The 27687-nt window shown below is 43.9% G+C and overlaps 1 protein-coding gene across 4 annotated transcripts in view; it reads left to right on the top strand.

The window, feature by feature from the left end:
• The window catches only part of HDAC9 (histone deacetylase 9), a 660228-nt gene that overhangs the window by 542513 nt on the left and 90028 nt on the right, over positions 1–27687 (top strand). For 3 of the 4 annotated variants that reach the window (XM_068235994.1, XM_068235991.1, XM_068235992.1), the window contains exons 6-7: positions 9979–10135; positions 22046–22172. In XM_068235994.1, the coding sequence (XP_068092095.1) occupies positions 9979–10135; positions 22046–22172 (284 nt within the window). The remainder of the gene's footprint in view (positions 1–9978; positions 10136–22045; positions 22173–27687) is intronic. The other variant, XM_068235993.1, reaches the window with a different exon arrangement.

Genomic DNA, 27687 nt, shown 5'->3' with positions numbered 1-27687 from the left:
TATGTAAACATTTGGGAGTGGGATAAAACTCCATATTCAGTGAAAAACAAATCATCCAATAAGAAATGACTTATTCAGCTTACTCATCCTGTGGTGTTTAGTGTTCACTGTTAGATTTAGGAGAAATGTAAAATGGGCGTCCGCAGAAAATTTTCCGGGGGGGGGGGGGGAATAGTAGGGGTGGAGTCATGCGGCGGACCAAAAAAAGGGCGTGACCATGAACCACGATGTGGGTGTGGTCACAGGTGGAGCCAAATTTAAATGAACTTAGCAATGGTGGGACATTAGACTAGGGCTATGGTAGGGATTAGATTGCGAGTGCCTCTGACACAGGTACCCCCCAGTTTAGGTAGTGACAGGGAAACCTAAGCCATGCCCCCTGTGTGGCATTAAGCTACACCCCAGATTTTGCAGGAGGGTGCCAGTGGGTGGGAGAGGGTGACAATGGGCAGGAGGAGGAGGGTGACGGTGTGTGGGGAGGGCAGTAGAAAGGCAGCGGGAGAGAGAGAGACTGCAGAGAGACACAGCTGAGAGGGAGAGTGACAGCTGAGAGGCAGAGGGAGAGACAGCAAGAGAGAGAGAGAGCAGAAAGGCAGAGAGGGACAGCAGGGAGGCAGAGAGAGAGAGCAAGAAAGAGAAAGAGACAGCAGAAAGGCAGAAAGATAGACAGCAGAAAGACAGAGAGAGATACAGCAGAAAGGCAGAAAGATAGACAGCAGAAAGGCAGAGAGAGAGACAGCAGAAAGGCAGAAAGATAGACAGCAGAAAGACAGAGAGAGAGACAGCAGAAAGGCAGAGAGAGAAAGAGAGAGAGAGAGAGAGAGAGAAAGAGTGCAAGCAGAAAGGCAGAGAGAGAGAGTTGAGAGGCAGAGAAAGAGAGACAGCAGAAAGAGCAGAAAGGCAGAGAGAGAGAGAGAGTGACAGCAGAAAGGGACATCAGAAAGGCAGAGAGAGTATAGTTGCCCCCAGTATAGCTAGTATAGTTGCCCCCAGTATAACTAGTATAGTTGCCCCCCGTGTAGATAGTATAGTCGCCCCCAGTATAGCTAGTATAGTCGCCCCCAGTATAGCATAGTTGCCCCAGGCCCCATAGTTGTCCAGGCGATTGCGCGCAGCATCATCGGCATGTGCCACTGGTCTCAGACTTCTCCGCCACTCACTCTGCTTCCGCTAATCAGGAAGCACAGAGCGGTGGAGAAGGCGGTGACCAGTTTCACGTGACGATGGCGCTGCGTACCATCGCCTGGAACGCAGGAAAAAGATGAGTAATTCCTCTCCACTCGCTGATGCCCGCTTCTGTTTGCCGCTGCTAATTTAGAGGGGGGAAGCGCCAGAAGGAGGAGACCTAGGTGAGGGAGCTGCCCCTCCTTTTGTGTTGCTTCCTCCTCCTGCGAGTTCGGGTGGCTGGGGGGGGGGGGCAGCAGCTGGTCGGAGGGTGGGCGCATGCCCCATTTTGCACAATTTGTGGATGCGCATGTGTGTTTCCATCTTTACTGTTTCTCAGTGGTGCCAAACGTGACATCACTTATGCCCTTTTCTTTTTTGTTAATTTTCCTTCACTTCTGCCACTGCTTACTGTCCCTCTCGCAGCAAACATCACCTAGACAACAGGCTCACATCACTGTGTAAACCCTTTAAATGAAGGGGGATTCAATGCCTTCTGGTCATAGTCATATCTTATTCGGAATAGGAGCTTTCTGTTATTTGCATGCTGTGATAAGCTTATTACTGTAGCTAAAAAAAAAAAAAAACTTCCCATAATCTCACTGACACGTCACAGTTCCTGCAGTTAGGCAAATGCACCCAGACCACGTAAGCAGAAGTGGGGACATATAGGGACCTATTTTTCAAAAAAGGAAGTTTATCTGTATTTTTGGGGTACTATTTTTGGCAGTTTTTTCATTTTTTGTGTGTTACAACCTCCTTTAACTGGCTGACAGCTTGATTACTTAATTAAGCTATCAGGGAAAGTGTACTGAGTCTTATCATGCTTCCTTGCCTTTATTGGGAAGTCAGCAGGCTTTATATAGCCTAAAACAGTAAGCTCAGATAACTTACCTAATAAATACTGATATTTCTGCTATAGCTCCTCCTGCTTATCCTTGAATCTCTATTTCCCAGAAATAATTCCAGACCCCCCACTCCCGCCTACACACACACACACACACACACACCATCACCTTTAATACATGACATTGCACACAGGCCTTACCCAGACTGTGGGCAGGGAAAAGAGGAAGGCCCTTTGAAGGATTGTAAGGGGTGAGGCCTTACTGTTTACTCCACCAGCAATGTAAAGGTTCCATTTTGGCAGACATTAGGCTGCAAATTGATTACCCCCTGTGGGACCCCGCTAATTCTGTTTCCTGTAGAGTGAGCATTGGGGGGTGGAATGGCATTTAGTCAAACTAACCAGTCATTTCTGGCCGCACTCAACAGTCAGTAAATCTCCACATATTGGTCCTCATTCTATTCTTTTTCTCGTAGGAGATCATTTTTCATCTTCTAGTTATATTAACTTTTTTAGCACTCTGCAATTGAAAGAATACCAAAAAGTAAGTGAAAAAAAACCTGTCAAAATTATTCTGAGCATTTTCTTGCTTGCATTTTGGTTTAAAAAGCATTGCATTGATAAGGTGTGAAAATATTACCTAGGAGAAAACTTAGGTGATATTTCAAGTGAATTGAATAAGGCCTTTTGAGCCTGATGCAGTAAAGTCCAGTAAAGTTGCTTGTGCAGAGAGTGCACAATAATATTACTGTTACTTGTGCACGAGTCGCACCCTTAGCACCATAGGTGTTACCAGGTTAACATGCATGGTCCGATGGTAAGGCGCGATGTATTGCATGTTACCACAGTAACACACACAGTAACTTGACACTTAGGGTTAACGCCCGGGGCTCCCCATGCACTCATAGTTGCGCACCACAAGGGTACGGCAATTTAACCGGACTTCACTGCATCAAGCCCTTTGACTCTTAGCACTTTTCGTGCCCATGCTGCTCATTAGCTGAACCTGAAAGCCGAGATGTGACAACACTCATCCTGAGGAGCTGAAATATTCAAGCCCAAATGAAAACAATTAAAGTCTCATTGCTAGCCAATATTTATGTTGTTAAGTAATGACTCTGAGTGGTCAGGGAATAGTCCTAAGCCTCCAAACACTGGTTGTTATGGAGCTTGCTCATGTCAGCTGGGAGCCAGTGCAAATTGAAGTGGAAAGGGAAACACAGCAAGCGTCTGTGAGAGCGCAGCCTTCCCGGAGCTGTGTGGTCTGCCTGGCTGCTAGCGGGAAAACTCTCACTGTGAGGAAATGTTTACCCAGCTATGCTTAACTTCTACAAGGATGTAGCCCATTATTACTTACTGTTAGATTAGGGGTATCACTAGCCTGGTTCTTTTTTTGTTTTTAAGGACCAAAATCATTTCCCTTATGTAATAATAATGATAATATTTGAGGACCTGATCCATACATTGAAAATGTGTGCCATTGCTAGGATAATCTTGTTATACTTAAAGCGGAATATAACCCTGCATTTCAACTTTGCTCTAAAACATTATTTACAGTATATTATATGCAACCAGCATTTTTTTTTTACTAGACCAGCATTGGAAGGGTTACACACAGCTTTAGGGCTCGTTTCCACTATAGCGAATCCGCATGCGGGCACTGCATGCGGATTCGCATACTCAATGTTAGTGGATGGGGCTGTTTCCACGTGTGCGGTGGCATTTTTCGGTGCGGGAAAAATCTGCACGACAGGGTCGTCAGATTTCGCGTGCGGCAGGAATGCGGGCGAATCGCCGCTAATGCATTCAATAGGGAAATCGCATGCGGCTTTGTCATGCGGATTTCCCCGCGATTTCGCATGCGATTTCGCATGAAAGGCAATACACAGGCAGTGACATGGTTAAATTCGCCTGGCTCCTTGCCATGCGAAATCGCATGTGAAATCGTGGGTAAATCCGCATGGGGAAACGCAGCTGCATGCGATTTCTTCAACGGTGGAATCCATGCGATTCCGCACCGCTACAGTGGAAACGAGCCCTTAAAGTTCCTTTAGATTTCTGCAGACGCATCCGAAGCTGACATAGATACATTTTGTTTACATAAATGTATCTGATGTTGAATGTGACTCATCTCTCTGACTGAGATGCTGGAGAACAGCCAAAGAGTGTGTAACATTTATAACTTGTTACATTCTATTTAGTTAAAATGTATCTATCTGAACTTCTGCATATCTCTCCACGGAACTTTAAACCTCTGTGTTTAACCCTTCCAATGCTGGTCTAGTAAAAAAAAAAAAAATGCTGGTTGCATATAATATGCTGTAAATAATGTTTTAGAGCAAAGTTGAAATGCAGGGTTATATTCCGCTTTAATAGCTGGACTTGCATCCCCTGCACTTTTCTCAGGTCAGAGCAAGGCTGCGGGATCTTCAGGGCAGCATATAAAAGCAAATGTTTCCATGGTTCCCGGGCCAAAATCAGGTCATTAGGGGGATTGGCACACGCCAATGCAAGTTACCCGTAATCGGGCACCCAGATGGATAGTAGCCATAAAAATAGTGCCTGGTAGCCATAGAAATAGTGGTTGTTTGGGCGCCGATATTATTGGTATAACAAGGGGGAGGTTAGTATTAGGTCACTAGGGTGGGGGGTGTTAGTGTTAAGCATAATGTGGGGTATTAGTATTAGGCACAAGGAGGGGAGAGTTAATGTTAGGCACTAGAAGGGAGGTAGTGTTCAGCATTAGGTTGTGATGGGGGAGGGAGCAGTGTTAGGCATTAAGTGGGGGATTGATATTATCGGTAGGCACTAAGAGGGGAGGATTAATGTCGGGCACTAGGAGAGGGGGGCGATTGGTATTAGGCATTAGGTGGGGTTTTTAGTGGTAGGCACTAGGAGGAGGAGTTAGTGTTAGGCATTAGGTGGGGTTTTTAGTGGTAGGCACTAGGATGAGTAGGAGTTAGTGTTAGGCATTAGGTGGGGTTTTTAGTGGTAGGCACTAGGAGGAGGGGTTAGTGTTAGGCATTAGGTAGGGTTTTTAGTGGTAGGCACTAGGAGGAGGAGTTAGTGTTAGGCATTAGGTGGGGTTTTTAGTGGTAGGCACTAGGAGGATGAGTAGGAGTTAGTGTTAGGCATTAGGTGGGGTTTTTAGTGGTAGGCACTAGGAGGAGGGGTTAGTGTTAGGCATTAGGTAGGGTTTTTAGTGGTAGGCACTAGGAGGAGGGGTTAGTGTTAGGCATTAGGTGGGGTTTTTAGTGGTAGGCACTAGGAGGAGGAGTTAGTGTTAGGCATTAGGTGTGGTTTTTAGTGGTAGGCACTAGGATGAGTAGGAGTTAGTGTTAGGCATTAGGTGGGGTTTTTAGTGGTAGGCACTAGGAGGAGGAGTTAGTGTTAGGCATTAGGTGGGGTTTTTAGTGGTAGGCACTAGGAGGAGTAGGAGTTAATGTTAGGCATTAGGTGGAGGATTAGTGTTAAAGGGAACCTGAAATAAGTAAAATAATGATTTAAAATAAACACATGATATGCCTGCAAATGAACATTACATACTTACCTCGCTGTCAGTTCCTCTTAGAAGCTCACTATTTTCTTCTAACAATGATTCCTTCCAGTTATGACTAGATTTTGTCAGAAATGAAATATTGCAGTTGCTGTCAGTTATATATCAGCTCTTGTCAGTTATAGCTGAAAGGACAACTGATGAGCAAGGTAATATCCGTGTTTCCCTATGGCTCATGTGGCGATATTACAGCTTAAAAGTGTGCTGACCAGGAAGTTGTTATGGGGTAATGGCCATTTTCAAAATGGAGGACAGAGAATTCCACCTATCACATCGGATCACCACAGGATGCAAGGGAGGAGAAAGAGATTGATGAGTAGACTACAGAAGAAGGTAAGTATGACGTGTGTATGATTATTTAGACTTTTAATTTTCAGTTCAGGTTTGCTTTAAGCACTAGGAGGTGAGTGTTGATGTTAGACCCTAGGTGGATGGGTTGGTGTTAGGCATTAGGATGGGGATTAGTGTTAGGCACTAGGAGGGGAGTGTTAATGTTAGACACTGGGAGAGGGAGTTAGTGTAAGGCACTAGTTAGGGGGGGGGGGGAGGGGGTGTTAGTATTTTGCACTTGGAGGGTAGGGATACTGTTAGGCACTAGGAGGGGAGTGTTAATGTTAGGCACTAGGAGGGAGAGTTAGTGTAAGGCATTAGTTAAGGGAGGGGGGTGTTAGTTAGGCAGTTAGGCACTAGGAGGTGAAGCTAGTGTAAGGCACTAGTTGGGGGGGTTGTTAGTATTTTGCACTTGGAGGGTAGGGATAATGTTAGGCACTAGGAGGGGAGGGTTACTGTTAGGAACTAAGAGGAGCAGTTGGTGTTAGGCATTAGGATGGGGATTAGTGTTAGGTACTATGAGGGGAGTGTTAATGTTAGGCACTAGGAGGGGGAGTTAGTGTAAGGCATTAGTTAAGGGAGGGGGGTGTTAGTTAGGAAGTTAGGCACTAGGAGGGGAAGTTAGTGTAAGGCACTAGTTGGGGGGGGGGGGGGGTGTTAGTATTTTGCACTTGGAGGGTAGGGATAATGTTAGGCACTAGGAGGGGAAGGTTACTGTTAGAAACTAAGAGGAGGAGTTGGTGTTAGGCATTAGGATGGGGATTAGTGTTAGGTACTTGAGGGGAGTGTTAATGTTAGGCACTAGGAGGGGGAGTTAGTGTAAGGCATTCGTTTGGGGGAGGGGGGTAGTATTTTGCACTGGGAGTGTAGGGATAATGTTAGGCCCTAGGAGGGGAAGGTTACTGTTCGGAACTAAGAGGAGCAGTTGGTGTTAGGCATTAGGATGGGGATTAGTGTTGGGCACTAGAAGGGGGGTGTTAATATTAGGCACTAGGAGGAGGAGGTTAGTATTAGGTGGGGTGTTCGTGTTTGGAACTAAAGGTGAGGATTTATTTGTTAATGGGTGTAGGTTATTAATATTTATTCCAAATTGATAGCTGAGAAATATAAAATATATATTTGTAATATTAAAACAATCTATTTCATTAATTTCTGGCTCTCTCATTTGATAAAACAATTGCATGTGATTTACAATGATCACAATTCATTGATTATTAATTCAGTTTTGCATAGATGCAAATCCTTGTAACATGTAAAATGGCATTGAATGATCACAGCTGACATATGAGTGGCCAGTATTAAGGTGCATATACACATCCAATTTTGATTGCCCAATTTTACCACTTCCACATAGTATTACATATAGTCGTTTTCAGTCTGTTAGGCCTCATACTACAAGGAAGTGGTAAAATGGATCAAGATTGGATGTGTGAACCAGGCTTTAAGCCCCATCTACACCATACAATTTTTTGTCCAACTTGATTCATTGATTCGATTGAATCCAACATGTCCGATTGGGATTCAATTCGATTCAATTTGCCATAGCAAAACAATGAAAATGAGATGCGTGTACCAGGCTTAAGTCAATAGCCCAAAATGAGCATGCAGAGGCATTGACTTTGGTGTGACGCCACTGGCGTCCTCCGTACTCCTCTCACTAAGGCTCCCTGCACACTGCACGCGATTCCGATTTTTAATCGTTTTTTACATCCGATTCCGATATTTAATCGTTACTTAATGCTGCGTTTTTTCCTCCGTTTTTCTGTTGATTGCATTCAGGGAAAAATCAGGATCGGAATCGCAAAACGGATTTGCAGTGTGCTCCCCGCCTTAAAGTGTCAAGAAGTCAGGCAGCAGGCATTGTTTAGTAGAGAATGAATATAGCAACCTCTGTATTTTTCCCACTCCAGCCGACCCTCTCAATGTGCTGCAGTCAACCCAACCAACCTCCCCCCCCCTCCCCCCTTGCAGTACTGGTTGGTGCAACGTGTGTTGCTGAGAGTGTTTAAGTATGCATTACCTGCAACTACCTGCCTTACTGTAGCTTGCATCCTCTAGTGTCCCATGCAGCTTCTGACCTGGCCACTAGAGCTCCAGGCTCACTGTCATGTGACCAGTCCAACACACTTGCCACACACAGCGGATGCGGATATACACTAGATGGGGAGTGTTTACTGCTGCCTGCAAGGTAACTTGCGTTCTGGAGTCTGACCCCAAAACAAGTTTCAGCAGTGGTGCTTCCCACCTCTTTGTCTTGATCCTTTGTGCATTTGGCCTTCTTCCTTCACATTGGTACGCTGGTGTACACCGTGGACACAAGTGACACAAGCAAGCTTTAGGACGTGCTGAGACCTTTCCAGTTATGCGCGGAAATATAATGCAGCGCAAACTTTGTCTTCCTTTTTTGAAACAAGAATCACTGGCATGGGACTGCAGTGAGCCTGAAGCTGTAGTGGCCAGCGCGTAAAGCTGGATGCGAGGAGAGGTAAGTATACATACTGAAGCATGCGCCACAGTGCACTCAGCATACGGAGGCCCCCCGCATATGTCACCTTTGCTATATCACCTGCTGATAGCCCCCCCCCCCCACCCACCCACACACACACACATACTTTTCACCCATAATTTGGATGTCAAAAAGTCGGCCTATCCACAGTGATATACAGTATTTTTTATTGTAGAATATTTGAAATGTACACATGTCACTTGGGTAATATGCATGCATATGCATTGAACACGTAATTCTGAGGTAATTTAATTGTGTAACTGTTCAGCACAATTATGTGTTATAAAGAGGTCACATGGTATGCAATGGTTTGTGTGGTGAAATTTGGGTTGTCAGGTTGTGCAATAACACAAGTTACACCCCTGTGCATGATTAATGTCTTTCCACTTCTTAAAGGTTAATGTTGTTTTTTGATTTTGGTCAAACCGTCCCCGGGCCTCTCTCCCTAAACAACCATCGGGGCACCAAATTTCTTTAATTCAGCAAATCTGTTTCCTGCATAGCTGAGTCCATTTCTCATATTAACAGGGCTTCCATTGTCATTCCTCTTGTCTGTTATCCAAAGAGGAAAAGAGTGACTAGGAATGTTTCTCTTAAGAACATTTACAACTGACTGCAAATGGTTCCCCGGGGCTTAGCTTCCATTAAGTTCTTTACAAAGAAATGTGATTTCCAAGAAAGCTCAGCTTTTGCAACATGAGCTGCTGAGGATGTATATAACGCTGTTTACCACCCACTACAAAGCTCTGGCAATGGGCAGGTTAATATATACACTTTACTTCACAGAGACTATGGTAAAAACTCAAAGACAGGAACTAAAGGGGAACTTAAATCAAATAAAGAGAGCAGTTCAGTGCATAGCAATGACACATAACTGCAGTCCTACCTTTCAAACTGACATATATATTTTGATTTTCTTTCTGATACTGTTGTTGCACTTTTTGCTCCCATGGCTCCTTAGAATCCATATAAAATGCGTAGTCCCTATACAGTGAACACTCCAAAGCCCAATGAGGTGAAAGAGGCGCCCTAGTGATTGATAAAAGCGTTTCAAAGCAGTTTAAAAATGAAAAGAAATTGAGGTGGCTTACCTCAGTAACGAAAATCCTTGTAGTAACAAAAGATTTTATTAGTAGCACAGGCAACGCGTTTCGCGGGTCTGAGCCCGCTTCCTCAGGCTAATGACTGTGCCAAACTAACAGAATAATTCAGCAAAGGGAGAAGTGCTTCCTCTACATATCTCTCCAGCGGTTGCAGGAGAGATATGCAAAGAGCGCACTTCTCTTACGTCAGACTGGCTCCAACTGACGGAAGTGACGGGACCCAGTACCGGAGCTGCAGATAGCGGAGGACGGCGGCATGGGAGCGATACAAGCTTATGGGGCTGGCGTAAGCCCCCCGGGTAAGTATAAAACGTTTTCTTTTCTTCAGCTCTGGTACAAAACTAAAGTGGTATTCCCCAGCTTTCCCTCCTCCTCCACATGGGGGCAGACTAGCAGTTTTGTGTGTGCAAATCGTCTTGTTAAAATTTCTGTGTTCTGAGAGCTGTTTTTAAACTTTTTCTCATCTTTCAAGTTGCAGCAGGAACTGCTAGCAATGAAACAAAAGCAAGAAATATTAGAGCGGGAGAAAGAGCACAAAATGGAGCAGCAAAGACAGGAACAGGAAGCAGAAAGGCATCGCCGTGAGCAGCAGCTTTCCCACCCACGCAGCAAGGAGAGAGCCAAAGAGCGTAAGACTATAATATTGTTTTTATCATGAATATATATATATATTGATGGAAAGGCCAAATGCATTGACAATAATGTAATAATGGTAGTGCTAAAGTGGAATGAAACTCAGAACTTCCTCTCTGCTCTAAAGGATAAGCCACAGCATGAGAACCTTTATGGAAATGCTAAAAAAACCTGAAGCTTTAAGGGCTGTTTTCCGCTAAGAGCCACAGCCGTTTCCGATACGGCCGCGGCTCCCGTTGTGCTTTGAAAATGCAGCCCAAATTGCTAAGGTATACTATGTACGACTATAGGGATTTGAATGCGTGCTGCAGAAATTTCTGCAGTATGCTGTCCAGATTCACACAGCACTGTGATCTAGATGGCAAAGCCATTGAGAAGATAGGCAGCGTTTCCCCGTTTCTCACACCTGAGGGGAAACGCTACAGATTCATACCGAATTTGGCACTATTGGAAACAGGTTCTAACCTGGATTTGCTTTGCAGGGGGCATGAGCAAGGGTTAAACCTCAGAGATGCTGGGCAGAACTCTTGCTGTCTCAATTCACAGCTACTGATAAGACAGTTTGATCTGCCTAAACAAACAAATATCACAGAAGCAGGGAGTATTAAGCAGCTGTATGTGCTATAAAGACTTTTCATTCAGTGCTGTGAAAGCAAGAGTTTGGGTCCGCTTTAAATGGTACATGAAGTGCCATTTAGCACGATGAGATTACTGTGTATTCAGGGACTGTGCGCCTGCATTTTCGGTATCTTAGTCATTTTACCTCTCTCATGCACCTCGTGTATTAGACTGCGTACTATTCATGCCTTTTAAGCCTCTGTGAACTGTAATATATTCTGACAGCTTATGAGGAGGAATAACATAATATCACTAACATTTTAAAGGAAGTTTATGTGCTGTGGTCACTGAGATTGCAGCCGTGGCAGGTTTCCACAGACCAGGACAAAAAAACGTCCACTCCAGGCTCTAAAATCCTGTGCTCTCTTCATAACCTCAAAATGATTGTTTCATTTGATTTTAATTTGTTTTCTCCCCAGCTTGGGTTACAGTTTGCTCGAGTAATCAGTGTCCACTATGGAGTGTCACTAACTACTAAACCTCCTCTATCCACAGTCAGACACAAATTCTGAGCGTCAGTTCAACCTTCCTGACACCTATCGGATTGCTTATAAAACATACTTTATTTTCCTTCATGCTTGTGGTTGGCAGGAGATCTATGTTGTAATAAAGTATTTTCATCTAAACTTCCAGAAAGCCATTCCCTCAAGTGTTTTTTTTTAAAGCACACCTGTACTGGATAGAAATAGTCACCTTGTTTAAAGGGACATCATACTTTAAAGAGACTCTGTAACAAAAATTACATCCTGTTTTTTATCATCCTGCAAGTTCCAAAAGCTTTTCTAATGTGTTCTGGCTTACTGCTACACTTTCTGCTATCACAGTCTCTGTAATAAATCAATGTATCTTTCCCTTGTCAGACTTGTCAGCCTGTGTCTGGAAGGCTGCCAAGTTCTTCAGTGTTGTTGTTCTGCTATGAACTCCCCCTTTCAGGCCCCTCTCTGCACACTGCCTGTGTGATATTTAGATTAGTGCAGCTTCTCTCTGCTCTCTTATCTTTTACAAGCTGGATAAATCGTCCTCTGAGCTGGCTGGGCTTTCACATACTGAGGAAATTCAGACAAGGGCAAAGCTGTTTGCAGGAAGAAAAGAGCAGCCTGAAACTTTAGTGCATGAGAGATGCAGGGGGAAAGAAACACACAAATGATCTCTTGAGATTCAAAAGGAAGGGTGTATACAGCCTGCTTGTGTATGGATGTATTTTCTATGTGTGGACATACTGTACATCAACCTACTTCCTGTTTTGGTGGCCATTTTGTTTGTTTATAAACAAACTTTTTAAAACTGTTTTTAACCACTTTTAATGCGGCGGGGAGCGGCGAAATTGTGACAGAGGGTAATAGGAGATGTCCCCTAATGCACTGGTATGTTTACTTTTGAGCGATTTTAACAATACAGATTCTCTTTAAAGGGAAAAAAATATTGTTAATTGTATCCTATTCTCTCAAGATCCTTTATATTAATCTTCCTCTGCTATGGACACTTGTGGACCTATTTTTTTTTAATTGAACTTCATCCCAATCAGTAGCTATTACCCACTTTCTCATGAGAAATCTTTTCCTTTTCTCAAATGGATAATCAGGGGGCTCTGTATGGCTGATATTGTGGTGAAACCCCTCCCACAGGAAACTGTGAGGACCATGGTCCTGGCAGTTTCCTGTCTGTGAACCTCATTGCATTGTGGGAAATAACAGCTGTTTACAGCTGGATCAAACTGCCAAAAAAGCAAGCAGCATCTCCTTCCACTGACATCACCTGTCAGCAGTAAAAATGTTACCATTTGGTAAATGCCAGAATGTAAATGTCAGGAAAAGGAAAGATTTTACAATGGGAAAACACTAACAAAATCATTTATACATAACTATTGTAAAAATGAAGCACTTTTTTTATTACATTATTTTTACTGGAGTTGTTTTTTAAAGTGGAACTGTATGCAGAAAGTGGGTTCAGCTTCTATAGCTAAAATTATTTGAGGCAAAGGATCAGCCTGGCAACTGGTGTTGCTTAAAAGGAAATAAAAATGGCAGCCTCCATAGCCTTCCCACTTACGTTGTCCTTTAAGACACGTTTGTTGAATGGAAAGTGTCTTTATATTGCAAAACAGGTACTACTTGTGAGTCTATGCTATGTTTGCAGGTGCCTCGCAATATACAATGACTTTGTAATGTAGGGTAGACCAAACACAGGTGCAGAAAAAAAAAAGGCATGAATCCCAGCCAGGTCACTATCTGCACAGAGTTTGTATGTTCTCCCCTTGTTTGCGTGGGTTTCCTTTGGGCACTCTGATTTCCTCCCACATATCAAAAGCATACAGATACGTTCATGGGCGTCCGCAGAAAATTTTCCAGGGGGGGGCAAAAAGTGGGGAGCGAAAACGCCGCAAATTTGGGTTGGCGTTGTGTGGCGCGCGTAGAGCTACGTCATGCGCCGAAAAATGGGTGTGGTCATGAACCAGAATGTGGGTGTGGTGTGGGTGGAGACAAGTTTACATGAACTAAGCAATGGTGGGACATTAGATTAGGACAGTGGTGGCGAACCTTTTGGAGGTCGAGTGTCCAAACTGCAAAGTCACTTTACTATCACAAAGTGCCAACAGCAATTTAAACTAAACACAAACGTTTTAACTCATACATGAACATTATGGAAAATTAAGTTGAAAATAAACTGTGAAGATAAACAATTTCATCCATCGTACTCCTGAAAAAATTATTCATTTTTTTAGAACCTCCCAGTTTCATTTTCTGTTTTAAAAAGCGGAAAAAGTAGGTTCAATGCTATTGTCTCATATGATGATGATTCAGCTTTTTCCATAGTCTCGCAGTTAGCAATCATGTGACCCCCAACAAGACAAATTCAGCAATCATGAGGCCCCCCCCCCATCAAGACAAATTCAGCAATCATGAGGCCCCCAACATGACCAACTCAGCAATCATGAGGCCCCCAACAAGACAAATTCAGCAATCATGAGGCCCCCAACAAGACAAATTCAGCAATCATGAGGCCCCCAACAAGACAAATTCAGCAATCTTGAGGCCCCCAACAAATCATGAGGCCCCCAACAAGACAAAGTCAGTAACCATGAGGCCCGCAACAAGACAAATTCAGCAGTCATGAGGCACATAAATAGACAGCTTTTCACATAAATAGGCAGAATGCCCCCTTAATTTGTAGACACCTCTCACCTGGCAGCAGTTCCCCAAAATACACTCAATCTGACAGCAGTGGTTCCCCAAAAATAGGTAGCCCCAGGTCTATAGGTGTCCCCAGAATAGGTGGCCAGCGGTATAGATGTCCCCAGAACTGGTAGCCAGGGGTAGAGATGTCCCCAGAACAGGTAGCCAGGGGTATATGTGCCCAGTATATGTAGTCAGGGGTATATGTGCCCAGTATATGTAGGCAGGGGTACATGTCCCCAGTATATGTAGGCAGGGGTATATGTCCCCAGTATATGTAGGCAGGGGTATATGTCCCAGTATATGTAGGCAGGGGTATATGTCCCAGTATATGTAGCCAGGGGGATATGTCCCAGTATATGTAGGCAGGGGGGGTATATGTCCCAGTATATGTAGGCAGGGGGTATATGTCCCAGTATATGTAGGCACTAGGCAGGGGTATATGTCCCAGTATATAATGTAGCCAGGGGGATATGTCCCAGTATATATAGGCAGGGGTATATGTCCCCAGAAAAGGTCGCCATGTGTGCCCCAGCAGGAGGGGAGCAGCGCAGAGAAGAGGGAGAGCTATGGGCACTCACCTTAGGGGGCTCTCCCTCCCTCTCTCGCTCTCCCCTCCGGAGTCCGGAATGAAGTGTGCAGCGGCTGGCAGCGGGCGGAACTTACCTCCTCACGTCGCACGCGCCGGATGGATTAGCCGCTACTCTGGCCTGATCCAGACCAGAGTGCGGCACCAGAACTTCCGGCGCAGGAGCGAGACGAGGTAAGTTCCGCCCGCTGCCCAGCCGCTGCACACTTCATTCCGGAGGGGACAGCGAGGGAGAGAGAGCCCCCTAAGGTGAGGGAAGGGGGGGGAGACGTCCGCCCTTCCCCACTGTGCCCATAGCTCTCTCTCATCTCTGCGCTGTTCCCCTCCTGCTGGCTGCATGGGCATGCGGCCAGGGGGGGGCAGCGGGCGGCCAGGCTCGGGCAGATGCCCGGTTTTGCCATATGTGCGGACGCCCATGGATACGTTAATTGGCTTCCCCTAAAATTGGATACAGACTATAATTTACATATGACTATGGCAGGGATAAAAGTATTTGCTGAAAATACAAAAGCCGTGTCCATCCATCTCCACCCCAGCTTGTCTGCCTTGTACAACAAATGAGAGGTTGTGTTCAGGCAGATGTCTGGTATGACCCAGGTGAAGGAGGCAATTCTATCCACTTAGTAGCATCACTTACAGTATCCCCACTGGGGTGGCTCAGGGAATCAGTGGAGATGACAAAGTTAATGAGCCCTCTAGTGGTTTACTTGGGTGCAGCGCTCTGAGTTGCACAGGGCAGTAGACAAACCTAAATGCAAAATGAACTAAAAATGCACTTGCTGAGTTCATCCTGTCCTAAAGTAGTGTATAAAAAATGAACAATTATAACAAGTGCAGTAATGTAATTTTTTGTTTTATTGCCATCTTTTGCTCATTACTTGTACTGCAGCGGTTGCATATTCCTTATTTATTTATACATTTATATAGCACCAATATATTACACAGCGCTGTACAGAGTATATAGTCTTGTCACTAACTGTCCCTCAGAGGGGCTCACAATCTAATCTCTGCCCTAGTCATATGTCTATGTATGTATCGTGTAGTGCATATATTATAGTCTAGGGCCAATTTTAGGGGGAAGCCAATTAACTAATCTGTATTTTTTGGTGATAAGGGAAGAAAACAGAGTGCCTGGAGGAAACCTACACAGACACGGGGAGAACATACAAACTCCTTGCAGATGTTGCCCTGGCTGGGATTTAAACCAAGGACCCAGCGCTGCAAGGCGAGAGCGCTAACCACTATGCTATCATGCTGCCCCTTACTTCCAATAAAGTTTTCATAATACAAAATTTTGAGAAAACTTTGTGTACCCTTATTATTTCACTTGCTATTGGTGAATATACCTTCCTTCTTTATTTCCTTTTTAGGTAGTCCTTTGCTGCGTGCGGCTGTTGGTTCATAATATCTGTAGAAATGACAAGTTAGTGACTCATGCGGATCACTAATATGTCTACTTAAAGAGACTCCGTAACAAAAATTGCATCCTATTTTTTATCATCCTACAAGTTCCAAAAGCTATTCTAATGTGTTCTGGCTTACTGCAGCACGTTCTACTATCACCATCTCTGTAATAAATCAACTTATCTCTCTCTTGTCAGACTTGTCAGGCTGTGTCTGGAAGGCTGCCAAGTTCTTCAGTGTTGTGGTTCTGTGATGCATCTCCCCCTTCCAGGCCCCTCTCTGCACACTGCCTGTGTGTTATTTAGATTAGTGCAGCTTCTCTCTGCTCTATTATCTTTTACAAGCTGGATAAATCGTCCTCTGAGCTGGCTGGGCTTTCACATGCTGAGGAATTGCATACAGGCACAGCTGTCTGCACTCTGCAGGAAGAAACAGCCTGACACTTCAGTGGAAGATAGCTGCAGAGGGAAAGAAGCACACAAATGATCTCTTGAGATTAAAAAGGAAGGGTGTATACAGCCTGCTTGTGTATGGATGTATTTTCTATGTGTGGACATACTGTACATCAACCTACTTCCTGTTTTGGTGGCCATTTTGTTTGTTTATAAACAAACTTTTTAAAACTGTTTTTAACCACTTTTAATGCGGCGGGGAGCAGCGAAATTGTGACAGAGGGTAATAGGAGATGCGTACGTACGAAAAGGGCGTCGGGAAAAAAGGGCGCGTGGTATAAACGATAAATGGAAATATCGTTTATAGAAATTATTGTGTAGAATTTCGTTTATAAATAGTGTTTTAAGAATTTATAAATCACTAAATAATGTGTATGAGATCGGCAATTCTTAAAACGTTAATCTTCCCTGTTTGTAAAGTGAAACTTATATTTTCGTTTATTAAAAACCCTCCCTGTACCTATCCCTAACCCCTAGACCCCCTGTTGGTGCCTAAACCTAAGACCCCCCTGTTGGTGCCTAAACCTAAGACCCCCCTGTTGGTGCCTAAACCTAAGACCCCCCTGTTGGTGCCTAAACCTAAGTCCCCCCTGTTGGTGCCTAAACCTAAGACCCCCCTGTTGGTGCCTAAACCTAAGACCCCCCTGTTGGTGCCTAAACCTAAGACCCCCCTGTTGGTGCCTAAACCTAAGTCCCCCCTGTTGGTGCCTAAACCTAAGACCCCCCTGTTGGTGCCTAAACCTAAGACCCCCCTGGTGGTGCCTAAACCTAAGACCCCCCTGTTGGTGCCTAAACCTAAGACCCCCCTGTTGGTGCCTAAACCTAAGACCCCCCTGTTGGTGCCTAAACCTAAAACCCCCTATGGATAATAATGTTTTACACACATTAATAAATAAAAAATGTAAAGAAAAAAAATGTAAATTATTTTTTTGGGTGGATAATAATGTGTTAGAAATGTTTTAGAAATAGTGATTTATTATCTTCATAAACGTTATTCGTCACGGGCTCATTTTGTAAACTTAAATCATCACAAACATAGTTATAAATCCCTAAAAATCTCCGGGCGCCGTTATAAATCCTTAAAAATCTCCGGCGCCTTATTTTCCCCGTTCAGCGCCCATTAAACGATATTTATAATGGAAGTGAATGGGGCGCCCTTTTTGTCCACTTGTCTCATGCGCCCAAATCTACTGCTTCCATAGGAGATGTCCCCTAACGCACTGGTATGTTTACTTTTGTGCGATTTTAACAATACAGATTCTCTTTAAGTTAGATTTATCAAAATGTTATGGATACATTGCTTAAAGGACTTACGAGGTGACATGTGACATGATGAGATAGACATGTGTATGTACAGTGCCTAGCACACACATAACTATGCTGTGTTCCTTTCTTTCTTTCTCTGCCTGAAAAAGTTAAACATCAAGTATGCAAGTGACAATTTCTGTCTGGGTCGGGACCGGGTCGGACTGGGTCAGACTATAGCATAACCCTCACTGATAAGTAATTACAACCATAAAACATTTTTCTGTCAGTAAATGGCTTTTAAGAGCAGAAAAGAGATAAAAAGGGTCAATAATGCATAGATTTGAGCTCTAGCATACTTCAATGAAGGTGTCATTGAGCAGAGACAATGAAACAGTAAAAACTTAAAAACTAGGTTTAAATATAAAATAAAACTGTGGGATATCTAAAAATGTCATTTTTAGGAGAAGTAGGATAGATATAATTGTTTTTCTCAGAAGTTTATTTTCACCTCGTAAGTCCTTTAAAGGACACCTGAACCGAGGCACGAAAGAACATCGGAATTGCATAGACTCCACCTTCTGACGCTGCGTTGCACAGCAGTGTGATGCAATGTGCACTGCTGCATGCTTTTTTGGAAAATGCAATGCTGACCCATTCACTGTAGTGAATGAGATCAGAAGCGCAACACAAGGCAGTGCAGATGGCGTGCGATCGCAAGCGTTGCGTTTTGATTGCACGTCCATCTGCGTTTGATAATGTGAAATAGGCTTTATGTGATACGATCGGTGCTTAGTTTGGTGTATCTTATTATTATTACTTATTATCACTAATATTATTAATTATTACAACTCTTATAAACTATTATTATTTTTATAAATATCTACAAATCCCTTAAAGGACCTCTGTCGCGAAAATCTTAACATTTTAAATACATGTAAACGTATACAAATAAGAAGTATGTTTCTTCCAGAGTAAAATGAGCCATAAATTACTTTTCTCCTATCTTGCAGTTACTTACAGTAAGTAGTAAAAATGTGACATTACTGAACATTACTGACAGATTTTGGACTAGCCATTCTTCTCATGGGGTGTTCTCAGGTTTTTTTTTTACTTTTAAAAGCACTTAGTGAATGGCAGTTGCTCCGTCCAACTGCCAAAAAAGTGTGCAGCAAGCAGGGAGGGTGTCCAGCACAAAGAATAAAGACCATGCTAGGAATCCCCCATGAAGAAATGGACTAACCCAAAACCTGTCGGTAATGTCCGATTTCTACTACCTACTGTAAGTGACAGCAACATAGGAGAAAAGTAACGTATGGCTCATTTTACTCTGGGAGAAATGTACTTCTTATTTGTATGTGTTTTAAATGTTACGATTTTCCTGACAGTTCCTGTTTAATACAATCTGGATAATGTTAATAGTTTCTCAGCAGCTTTGTCCCTAGACTTCTTCAGATTATTTTTTTCTTTTAGCAATGTTAGCAGTCTTAGTACAGAGAATAGGACGGTTTGGAGTTTATCTCTAGCGTTCTCTATCTTCTCAGGCAGTGTTTCACTGCGGAGGAACTTGTTTTCTGGTCAGATGTTGTGATCTATACATGTGCTCACTAGAGGGAGACAAATACATTCTGTTTCCTTTGAAGATGCACAACTCTGTCTTCCAGTTATTGGATTTTTGCCTCTGTTTTCTCAGCAAAATCAAATTTACTTCATAAACATCACCCATGCTATGGATGGCAAATTGTGGAATTCTCCAAATGCTAGTGCTGTCCAGGGATCTCTGGAGCCAGTCCCAAGGTTTAAAGATTTGCCTCAAGAAATGTCTGCAGATTTCCATGTGGACAGACTGTATGACACGCACTACATTTTACATGGAAAATGCATGATAAAGATAACCTGGGGTGTAAGGTATATGAAGACTGCCATATTGATATCCTTTTGAGCAATACCAGTTGCCTGGCTATACCGCTGATTCTCTGCCTATAAAACGTTCATCCATAGACCCTGAACAAGCATGCAGCAGATCAGATGTTTCTGACATCATTGTCAGGTCTGACTGGATTAGACCCAATAAAGGACATCCGAGGTGAAAATAAACTGATGAGAAAAACAATTGTATCTATCCTCCTTCTCCTAAAAATGACTTATTTAGATATCTCACAGTTTTATTTTATATTTAAATCTAGTTTTTACGCTTTTACTGTTTCACTGTCTCTGCTCAATGACACATTCATTGAAGAATGTCAGAGCTCAAATCTATGAACTATTGACCCTTTTTATCCTTTTCCTGCTCTCAGAAGCCATTTACTGACAGGAAATGTTTTATGGCTGTCATTACTTATCAGTGAGGGTTATGCTATAGTCTGACCCGGCCCCGACCCGGTCAGAAACTGTCATTTGCATACCTGATGTTTAACTGTTTCAGGGAGAGAAAGAAAAAAAGGAACACAGCCTAGTTATTTGTGTACTAGGCACCGTACATACACATGTCTGTCTCATCATGTCAAATGTCACCTCGGTGGTCCTTTAAATAAACATGCTGTAATTATATTCTGTATTTAGCGAGTATACAAATCAATATGTATGTAATAAACATGTTCACAGTAAACACATGTGCATATACAGGTACAGACAAGTGATAAAACATGAACTTGAATTTTGACACTTCAGGTGAATATTCAGTGTAAGGGCTAGCTGGTCCAAAACACTACAGCTGTGGACAGGCCCAGATTTAACTCACAGGAGCCTATAGGCACAGATATCCTGTCACCTTAGACTTCGCCCTCCATAAACCCACAAACCCTCAGCAAACTGCACTGCAAGTGTTCTGGCTGTCCCAGCTGTCACTTCTCCTTTACTTCCCTTGCCTGTCATAGGTACAGGTGCCCCTGAGTATTAGGTGGCCAGACGTACCCTCAATATTAGGAAGCTAGAGGTGCCCCCAAGTATTAGGTAGCTAGAGGTGTCCCTGACTGAAGGGAGATCTTATCAGTGGAATGCCAAGAGCAGGGATGAGTAACCTCTCATTTACACTCATCAGGACTCTGCATGGGAAGGAGGGAGGAGCTCAGGGAGGGGAGTGAGTCACCTTTCCATCATCAGGCGCCTGTAGGCACGTGCCTACAGAGCCTTATTGTAAATCCAGCCCTGGCTGTGGAATAGAGTGTTGTACTTTTATCTCATGCATACGTCTGGCAATAGGTATTTACACATTTCTAACATCAGTGCAGATCTGAATATTCTTTTTCTCTTGGTGCAATTGTGAGATGACTGGGGTAAGCGTTGTTTCCCTTGTCTACGTTTTGGAATAGTATTTGACTCACACACCTGAAACAAGCATGCAGAAAATCCAGTCAAACTTCAGTTGAACACCTAATCTGCATGCTTGTCCGGGGCTAACGTTTTAGAGGCAGAGGATCAGCAGAATAGCCAGGCAATCTGCATGGTTTAGACTGAGGATTGAGAATTCCATGGATCACAGTAGAGAAACAAAACCCAGGAGAGGAGAAAGAGACTGATGAGTAGACTACACTGGAGGTAAGTATGACCTGTGTATGTTTATTTTGATTTTTTTCAGTTCAGGTTTCCTTGAAGTCCAAAAAGTGTATACATTGGCTGTTGTGCTAGAATATCCACAAATAATTAAATTCCATGCCAACAGCAGCTCAGTGAAGTAGTGCCCTGCCTGGGCCAGAGCCTTTGTGGACTTTAGTTAGAAGGCATTGTAATTATGTAAATGCAATTGACTTATGCCTTACCGAAAACACTCATCTGTAAATTTGGGGTAGAGGTTCCACTAATAGTGTCGCCCCCGCTGTACTTTTTTTGTTTTGTGCTTTTAAAATAAATATTGACTTTGGGTTTTGTGAATTAATCAGAGCTTTGTATGCGACTGTAACAATTCCTAATCTATTTGCTCATTTTATGTTCGCCGTCTGCTCCCACTCCACCACGTAGGTGCAGCAGGTTTTTCATTTAGCAGTCAATAAGCGCAAACTGAGATTTAATTGACCTTAGGGGAGAGTATTTAATCCTTTTTCCAACAGCCCGCACAATGCCTCATATGCTTTCAGAGTCACAATATTAATTTGAAATGCTGGCAGTAAGTAATTTCACAAGTACCCGATGAGTAAACAAATAGTGTGGGAAGCTGAATTAAATTGTCACTTTTATAGGCCTTTCCCTCTGGCTGAGAGCGTGATGTGCGAACCTGTTACCTAGAAACTAGCAAAATGGAGTCACACTTCCTAAATCAGGATTAACCCTCTCAGTGGCTAAGGGACACACTGTCCCATTAATATTTATTTATAGGGCTAGATTGCTGGCATGAGAGTTGTAGAAAGTGGTCTCCTCTCGCCTGTAGAACCATTTTGTTCCTCTTCATTGAACATTTTGTAAGGTGTGTTTTGCTCCATTGCCTTGCAGGAGCCGTGGCCAGCACCGAGGTGAAGCTGAAGCTGCAGGAGTTCCTTCTGAGTAAATCCGCCACGAAAGAATCCTACACCAACGGAAACAGTCATTCCATAGGCCGCCACCCCAAGCTTTGGTACACGTAGGTCATCATATCTTTTCCTAATAACTTGCCACAATGTTTTATATGTGTAAGGGCAATGCTGTTCAGAATGATAAATGTGTTTTTGTTTAATGGGACCCTGAATGGGAAAAGAAAGGTCCCCATTTGGTTACTTACCACAAAAGGGATCCTCCAGAGGCTTTCCCCATCACTCTCTTCCTCGCTTTGGACCCCCCCCCCCCCCCCCCCCACACACACACACACACACACACACACACCGAAGCAGATTGTTTCAGTGCATGGCGTTCAGAGCCAAAACTGGGCGTAAGGGTAATTCAGGGTCCTGGTGATCTCCGGACACCCACATTACAACTCCATCCGAGTTGCGATGGAGGGGGAATAGTATTGAAGGCGGCTGGGGATTTGAACAGCAGCAGGGTGAGCCCTTTTCAACGGATTTGTGTGGAAGTGATGACATTATTGTACACTACTCAGCTTCTCAGGCTAGCAAGGTTTGTGTCTGATAAACAGCCGGAGACCCTTGACAGAAAATAGCAGCAGTCTCTAGAAGTGGTTTCAGCACAACATGCTCTTTCGGGTTAATTATCATTTTGCCTTCTTAAATTCGGCGGTATTTGCAACTACTCAGCTTCATGTGAGCAAAAAAAGATGCCCCACAATGCATCACTGCTGAATACAAGTCATACCTTCCCGTCCCTGACACACATCCAATCCATGTGCTTCTGGCACCCCCATGAGCTAACCTAATACTGGGTTATGCTTAACTGCAGGAATCCTCAGGATAAAGTAGTCCTTTTTATATAGAGACAGACTACAGACTACTTTTAAAAAGAAAAGTAACATTTATACCTAGAGTTTAGTTGGAAGTTAATCTTAGGAGGAAAATGTGGATATTTACCACGGAATAGCGAAGCCTTCGGACCCTACAAAGGCTTCCCCATCCCTCTGCCTCGCTACAGTCCAGGGCGGGAACCCCTTAAGTTCCATGGAGCTCGCCTGTACTGTGCAGGTGCAGAATGCTAGCCGGTGCTCCAGCTCAGCGTAAAAAGCCAAGCCCATTCGGCTCCGCGCTACCGTAAAGGAGCGAGCTGCCTGTGCAGTGCAGACAAGCCCCTTTTGACCGACTTGTGGGCGTGTGTGTATTAGTACGCCGCGGGTGAGCCGGGTGCAGAGTGAGCCGAATGAGACATCTCTGCAGCCATAGTGGATGGAAGGCTGGTTTTTATAGCATTTTAAACTAGTGAAAGTTTGATTTTTTTGGGCTGGAGGATAGGATTAATGGGTTATTAATATTGGGTCATTCTTTAATATTAGAGGAAGAATGGTGGCAGCACCTTTATAGGCAAAAGGTGGTGGTAGTGGGGGGGGGGAGGGGGCTAAGGTTCCTGCACTTATATGACACCCCAGGGTCATCACAGGATATTGCGGGATAGGAGGAAAACTCCTAGCAAGGTTTTGCAGGCAGCTCCAGGATATGCAGTCCTGAGGCCTCTTTCACACAGGAGAGTAACGTTGGTGAATTCACCGCCTGTCAGCTGCTCCTGCGCACCAGCCGGGCACTTGCATGCACTCAGCACATTGGCTGCGGCTATGCTCAGACATGACATGCCATGTTTTTTTACCACCGTTAACTCCACTGTGTGCCAAACGCTGATAAGCGTGGGATTACATTCTTATTCATTTACATTATTTTCAAAACAAAATACCCTGTTTTGTGGTCCATGTGAATATATACTGTACAGAATATATACTGTATATTGGTTGAGAGAGATCAGCAGCTGCTACAAATCCTCTACTACTTAAATCCCAGCCAGGGCACTATCTGCATGGAGTTTGTAAGTTCTCCCCATGATTGTGTGCCTTGGCAACTTAGTTCCCGCCCCATCCTAAAAGCATACTGCTTAGTTAATTGGTCTTAAAGTGATCCTGGGCCAATTAAAATGATTAAAAATAAACACATGATGTACCTGCAAATGAATACTACATACTTGCCTCGCCGTCCGTTCCTCTCAGAAGCTCACCATTTTCTTTTAACAATAATTCCTTCCAGTTCTGACAAGATCTTGTCAGACTTGTCTGTCAGGAAGCTGAAATCCTTAGGGCCCTTTTTTTTACTATATCAGTTGCCGTCATTTATAACTGAAAGGACAACTGATGTGCAAAGTAATGTCCATGCTTCTCTATGACTCGAGCGAAAACACTGGTTAGTGCAGTGCTGACCTGGAAGCTTTCACGGGGTCATGGCCATTTTTAAAGTAGAGGATGGGTTATCACAGTGGACAAACAGGACGCGGGAGAGGAGGAAGAGATTGATAAGTAGACTACACGGGAGGTAAGTATTATGTGTGTATGTTTATTTTGCATTTTATTTTTCAGTTTAGGTTTGCTTTAAGCCTCCTACACAATGACCACTTCTGTTGAGAGCCCAGCATGTGTGCAGCAGCCTCCGACCCGGCCTACCTGGCGGATGGATTTGTGATTGCTCTCTCCACTCATTCTGACACCTTGTGATGTAATTCCTGAACCGCTCTATCCTCCCTCCGCCCCCCGTATAGCGACAAAATGCGTCACTAGCCTGTAACACGTTGCTAGCCTACAGGCTAGCAACGCTTCAGCCCTGCAAGGTCACCTAAGGGATAAAGTACCGATTCCTGCCAGGTGACATGCCTCGCACATGTGTACAAGTCATTAGACTACTGGTATGTTATGGACATTAAATTATGACTATGGTAAAGATTAGATTGTGAGCTTCTTTAAGGGATGGTTAGTGGCATGATTATGGACTCCGTAAAGCACTGGTGAAGATGTCAGCAGGGGCGTAGCAATAGGGGGTGCAGCGGTAGCGACCGCATCGGGGCCCTTGGGTCAGAGGGGCCCCGAAGGGCCCTCCCTCAACTACAGTATTAGTTCTCTATTAGTCCTGTGCTCATAATCATCACTTCTATATATACATTGAGTAGTGGTAAACATTAACAAGCTCTTCCCCATCCCCTTCTTGCACCTCTGACACTGTAGTTGCCATTGGCAGGTTTTGGTGCGCAATATCAATTGTTATGTATAGAGTGCCTGGGGGGCCCCATTGTAAAACTCGCATCGGGGCCCACAGCTCCTTAGCTACGCCACTGGATGTCAGCACATGGGGATCATATTAATTCTTACCACCTTTTGACATAGCTCTTTAGGTGGCCTTGTTGTAGGTCTTTACATACCTAACTGGTTGTAAGGATTTACACTGTGCAGCCTTACCACTTCATCCACTGAATTCCCTCAAAGCATTAGAAGCCAACTATGGACTTGACCAACAAGTCACTTCCCCTACTGTGACAGCTGTTAGTTTTATACTGTGCCATGCAGTTATCTATAATGAATGTTTTAAAATCCAGAAAATCGAACACATGGAATACAGTGCAGGCGATTTGGGCACAGCCGGCTCCACCACAGCCTATAATAGGAATTACGACTATAGCGGCACACAGTCAGTCACTTCGGCGCCGTCAGAAGACGGAGCTGAAGTTACTTTTAAAACTGTAAGTCGGCCGCCAGCAATAGCTGGAAGCCGAATTACATCATTCCCCACCATCCACGTGGACCTGGAGAGGGAATAGTAATTAGCGCCACCGGGAACTTGTGCAAGAGTAGAGTAAGCCGTATATCAGCTGTAGCCTGCGCCCAAGTCTCCCGGTGGTGATTACATTCGTGCGCCAAGAAAATTACCACTGATTGATACTAAGTTTACAAAGTCTCACTAACATACGTTTGTACTGTGTCATAAATGTGAGCGTTAAAAACTGATCAATTCATTTACAATCATATAGATGAACCTTGCGAGATAAAATAATAGGGTTACATCATATAGATGTGCTCATCGATTTTCCAACGTTTCTCTATGCTGTAGCAGAGTGCTTCCCAAATCAGTTGTTAGGAAACAGCTGACAGGTCATGTTTTCCAGATGTCTTCTTAGTGTACAAGTGAAATAATTACAGTGTTTCTTTTAAACGGTAATTAATGAATACACCTGTGGAAGTGTTTGGAGCTTTGGAAAGTACGACCTGTTAGGGGCCCCTGAGGGCTGATTTGAGAAACACTGTTATGGCGTTGAATTTGCAGAGGACCTGTCAGATCTGCTATATTAGTCTTTTACACAGTGACTTGAGCACCAGGTAATCGGGTAAAGGCTAGAGACATTTTTCTAACATGTCTTCTGCTGGGGAGGAATTTAGGAAACCCAGAGGCATTTTAAAGGAACTGTTTTTTTTCATTGCATCTGTTCACTGTAGGGTAGTAAAAGCCATCAGCTTCCCTGCATCTAAAGGGGCCCATACACTCAGCCGATTTTCTGGCCGACCGATCGATCCTGATCGATTGATCGTTTGCAAATCGGTTGGCCAATCGACCGATCGATGGCCGATTTCGATCGATTTCGATGGATTTCCATCGAACTGGCAGGATGGAAAATTTAGGTCGATCTGATGAGATTGCTTATCAGTTTGCATTGGCCTTAATGGAAATCTGATGGCAAAAAAATGCCATCAGATCGAATTTCAATAGATTTCAAACTGAAATCCCATTGAAATTCTATCCTGGTAAAAAATGTTCTAAAAACGCATCAGATAGATCATCAGATGCATTTCTTATCTATCTGCTGCCAATCTGACGAGTGTATGGGCACCTTAACACTAGTGCTCCAATGTAGACTTGTGTATTGTGCAGTCTGGCTCCTTTGGTATCTGCTTTTTTGCCAGTTCTTGAAGGGCTCCCTCCTCTTCTACAAACCTCACCCCCGAGAAAATTGAATAAAAATCCCCCTCTCTTTTAAAGAGAAACTGTAACCAAGATTTGAACTTCATCCCAATCAGCAGCTGATACCACCTTTCACATGAGAAATCTATTTGGTTTCTCAAATGGATCAGGGGGCTCTGTGTGGCTAATTTTGTGGTAAAACTCCTCCCACAGTGTGATGTCAAGCCTCACTGCTCAGAAGTCCTGACATAACACTGTGGGAGCCTTGTTGCATTGTGGGAAATAACAGCTATTTCTAAATGCCAAAAAAGCAAGCATCATCTCCTTCCAGTGACATCACCTGCCAGCAGTATAAATGTATTTTTTTGCTTCCTCCGGATCAACAGAATATGTGTGGGTTCTATCAAGTTTCTGGTTGAACTTGATAGAGGTATTTCTTTTTTCAACCAATCTATGTCCCCAGCTATGATGCCGTGAGGGCACCTCCAGCTTGGTTACTGAGATATTATGGAGATGAGCCATGTCATAATATTGACTCCATTAAATGGGGACATTGTGGAAGAAGCCAGTCAACCGCCCTCCTGTTCTTCCATAAGGGAAGTGCAGTGTATGCTATTTATTCCTATTGGACTGGCATGGCTGTGACGTATGGGGACATGGCCAGTCAATGTGGAGGACCACTGGAGGTTGTGGGAGGACCACCAGCCTGCCATTCAACCTGGCCTAGAAGTTAGGTATGGCTTGCAGATATAAGGAACCAAGCTGGGAGAGGGGAAGAATCATAGTATGCTA

Source organism: Hyperolius riggenbachi, chromosome 5 (genome assembly GCF_040937935.1).
Source record: "Hyperolius riggenbachi isolate aHypRig1 chromosome 5, aHypRig1.pri, whole genome shotgun sequence".
Lineage (NCBI taxonomy): Eukaryota > Metazoa > Chordata > Amphibia > Anura > Hyperoliidae > Hyperolius > Hyperolius riggenbachi.
This window is presented reverse-complemented; position numbering and strand designations above follow the sequence as displayed.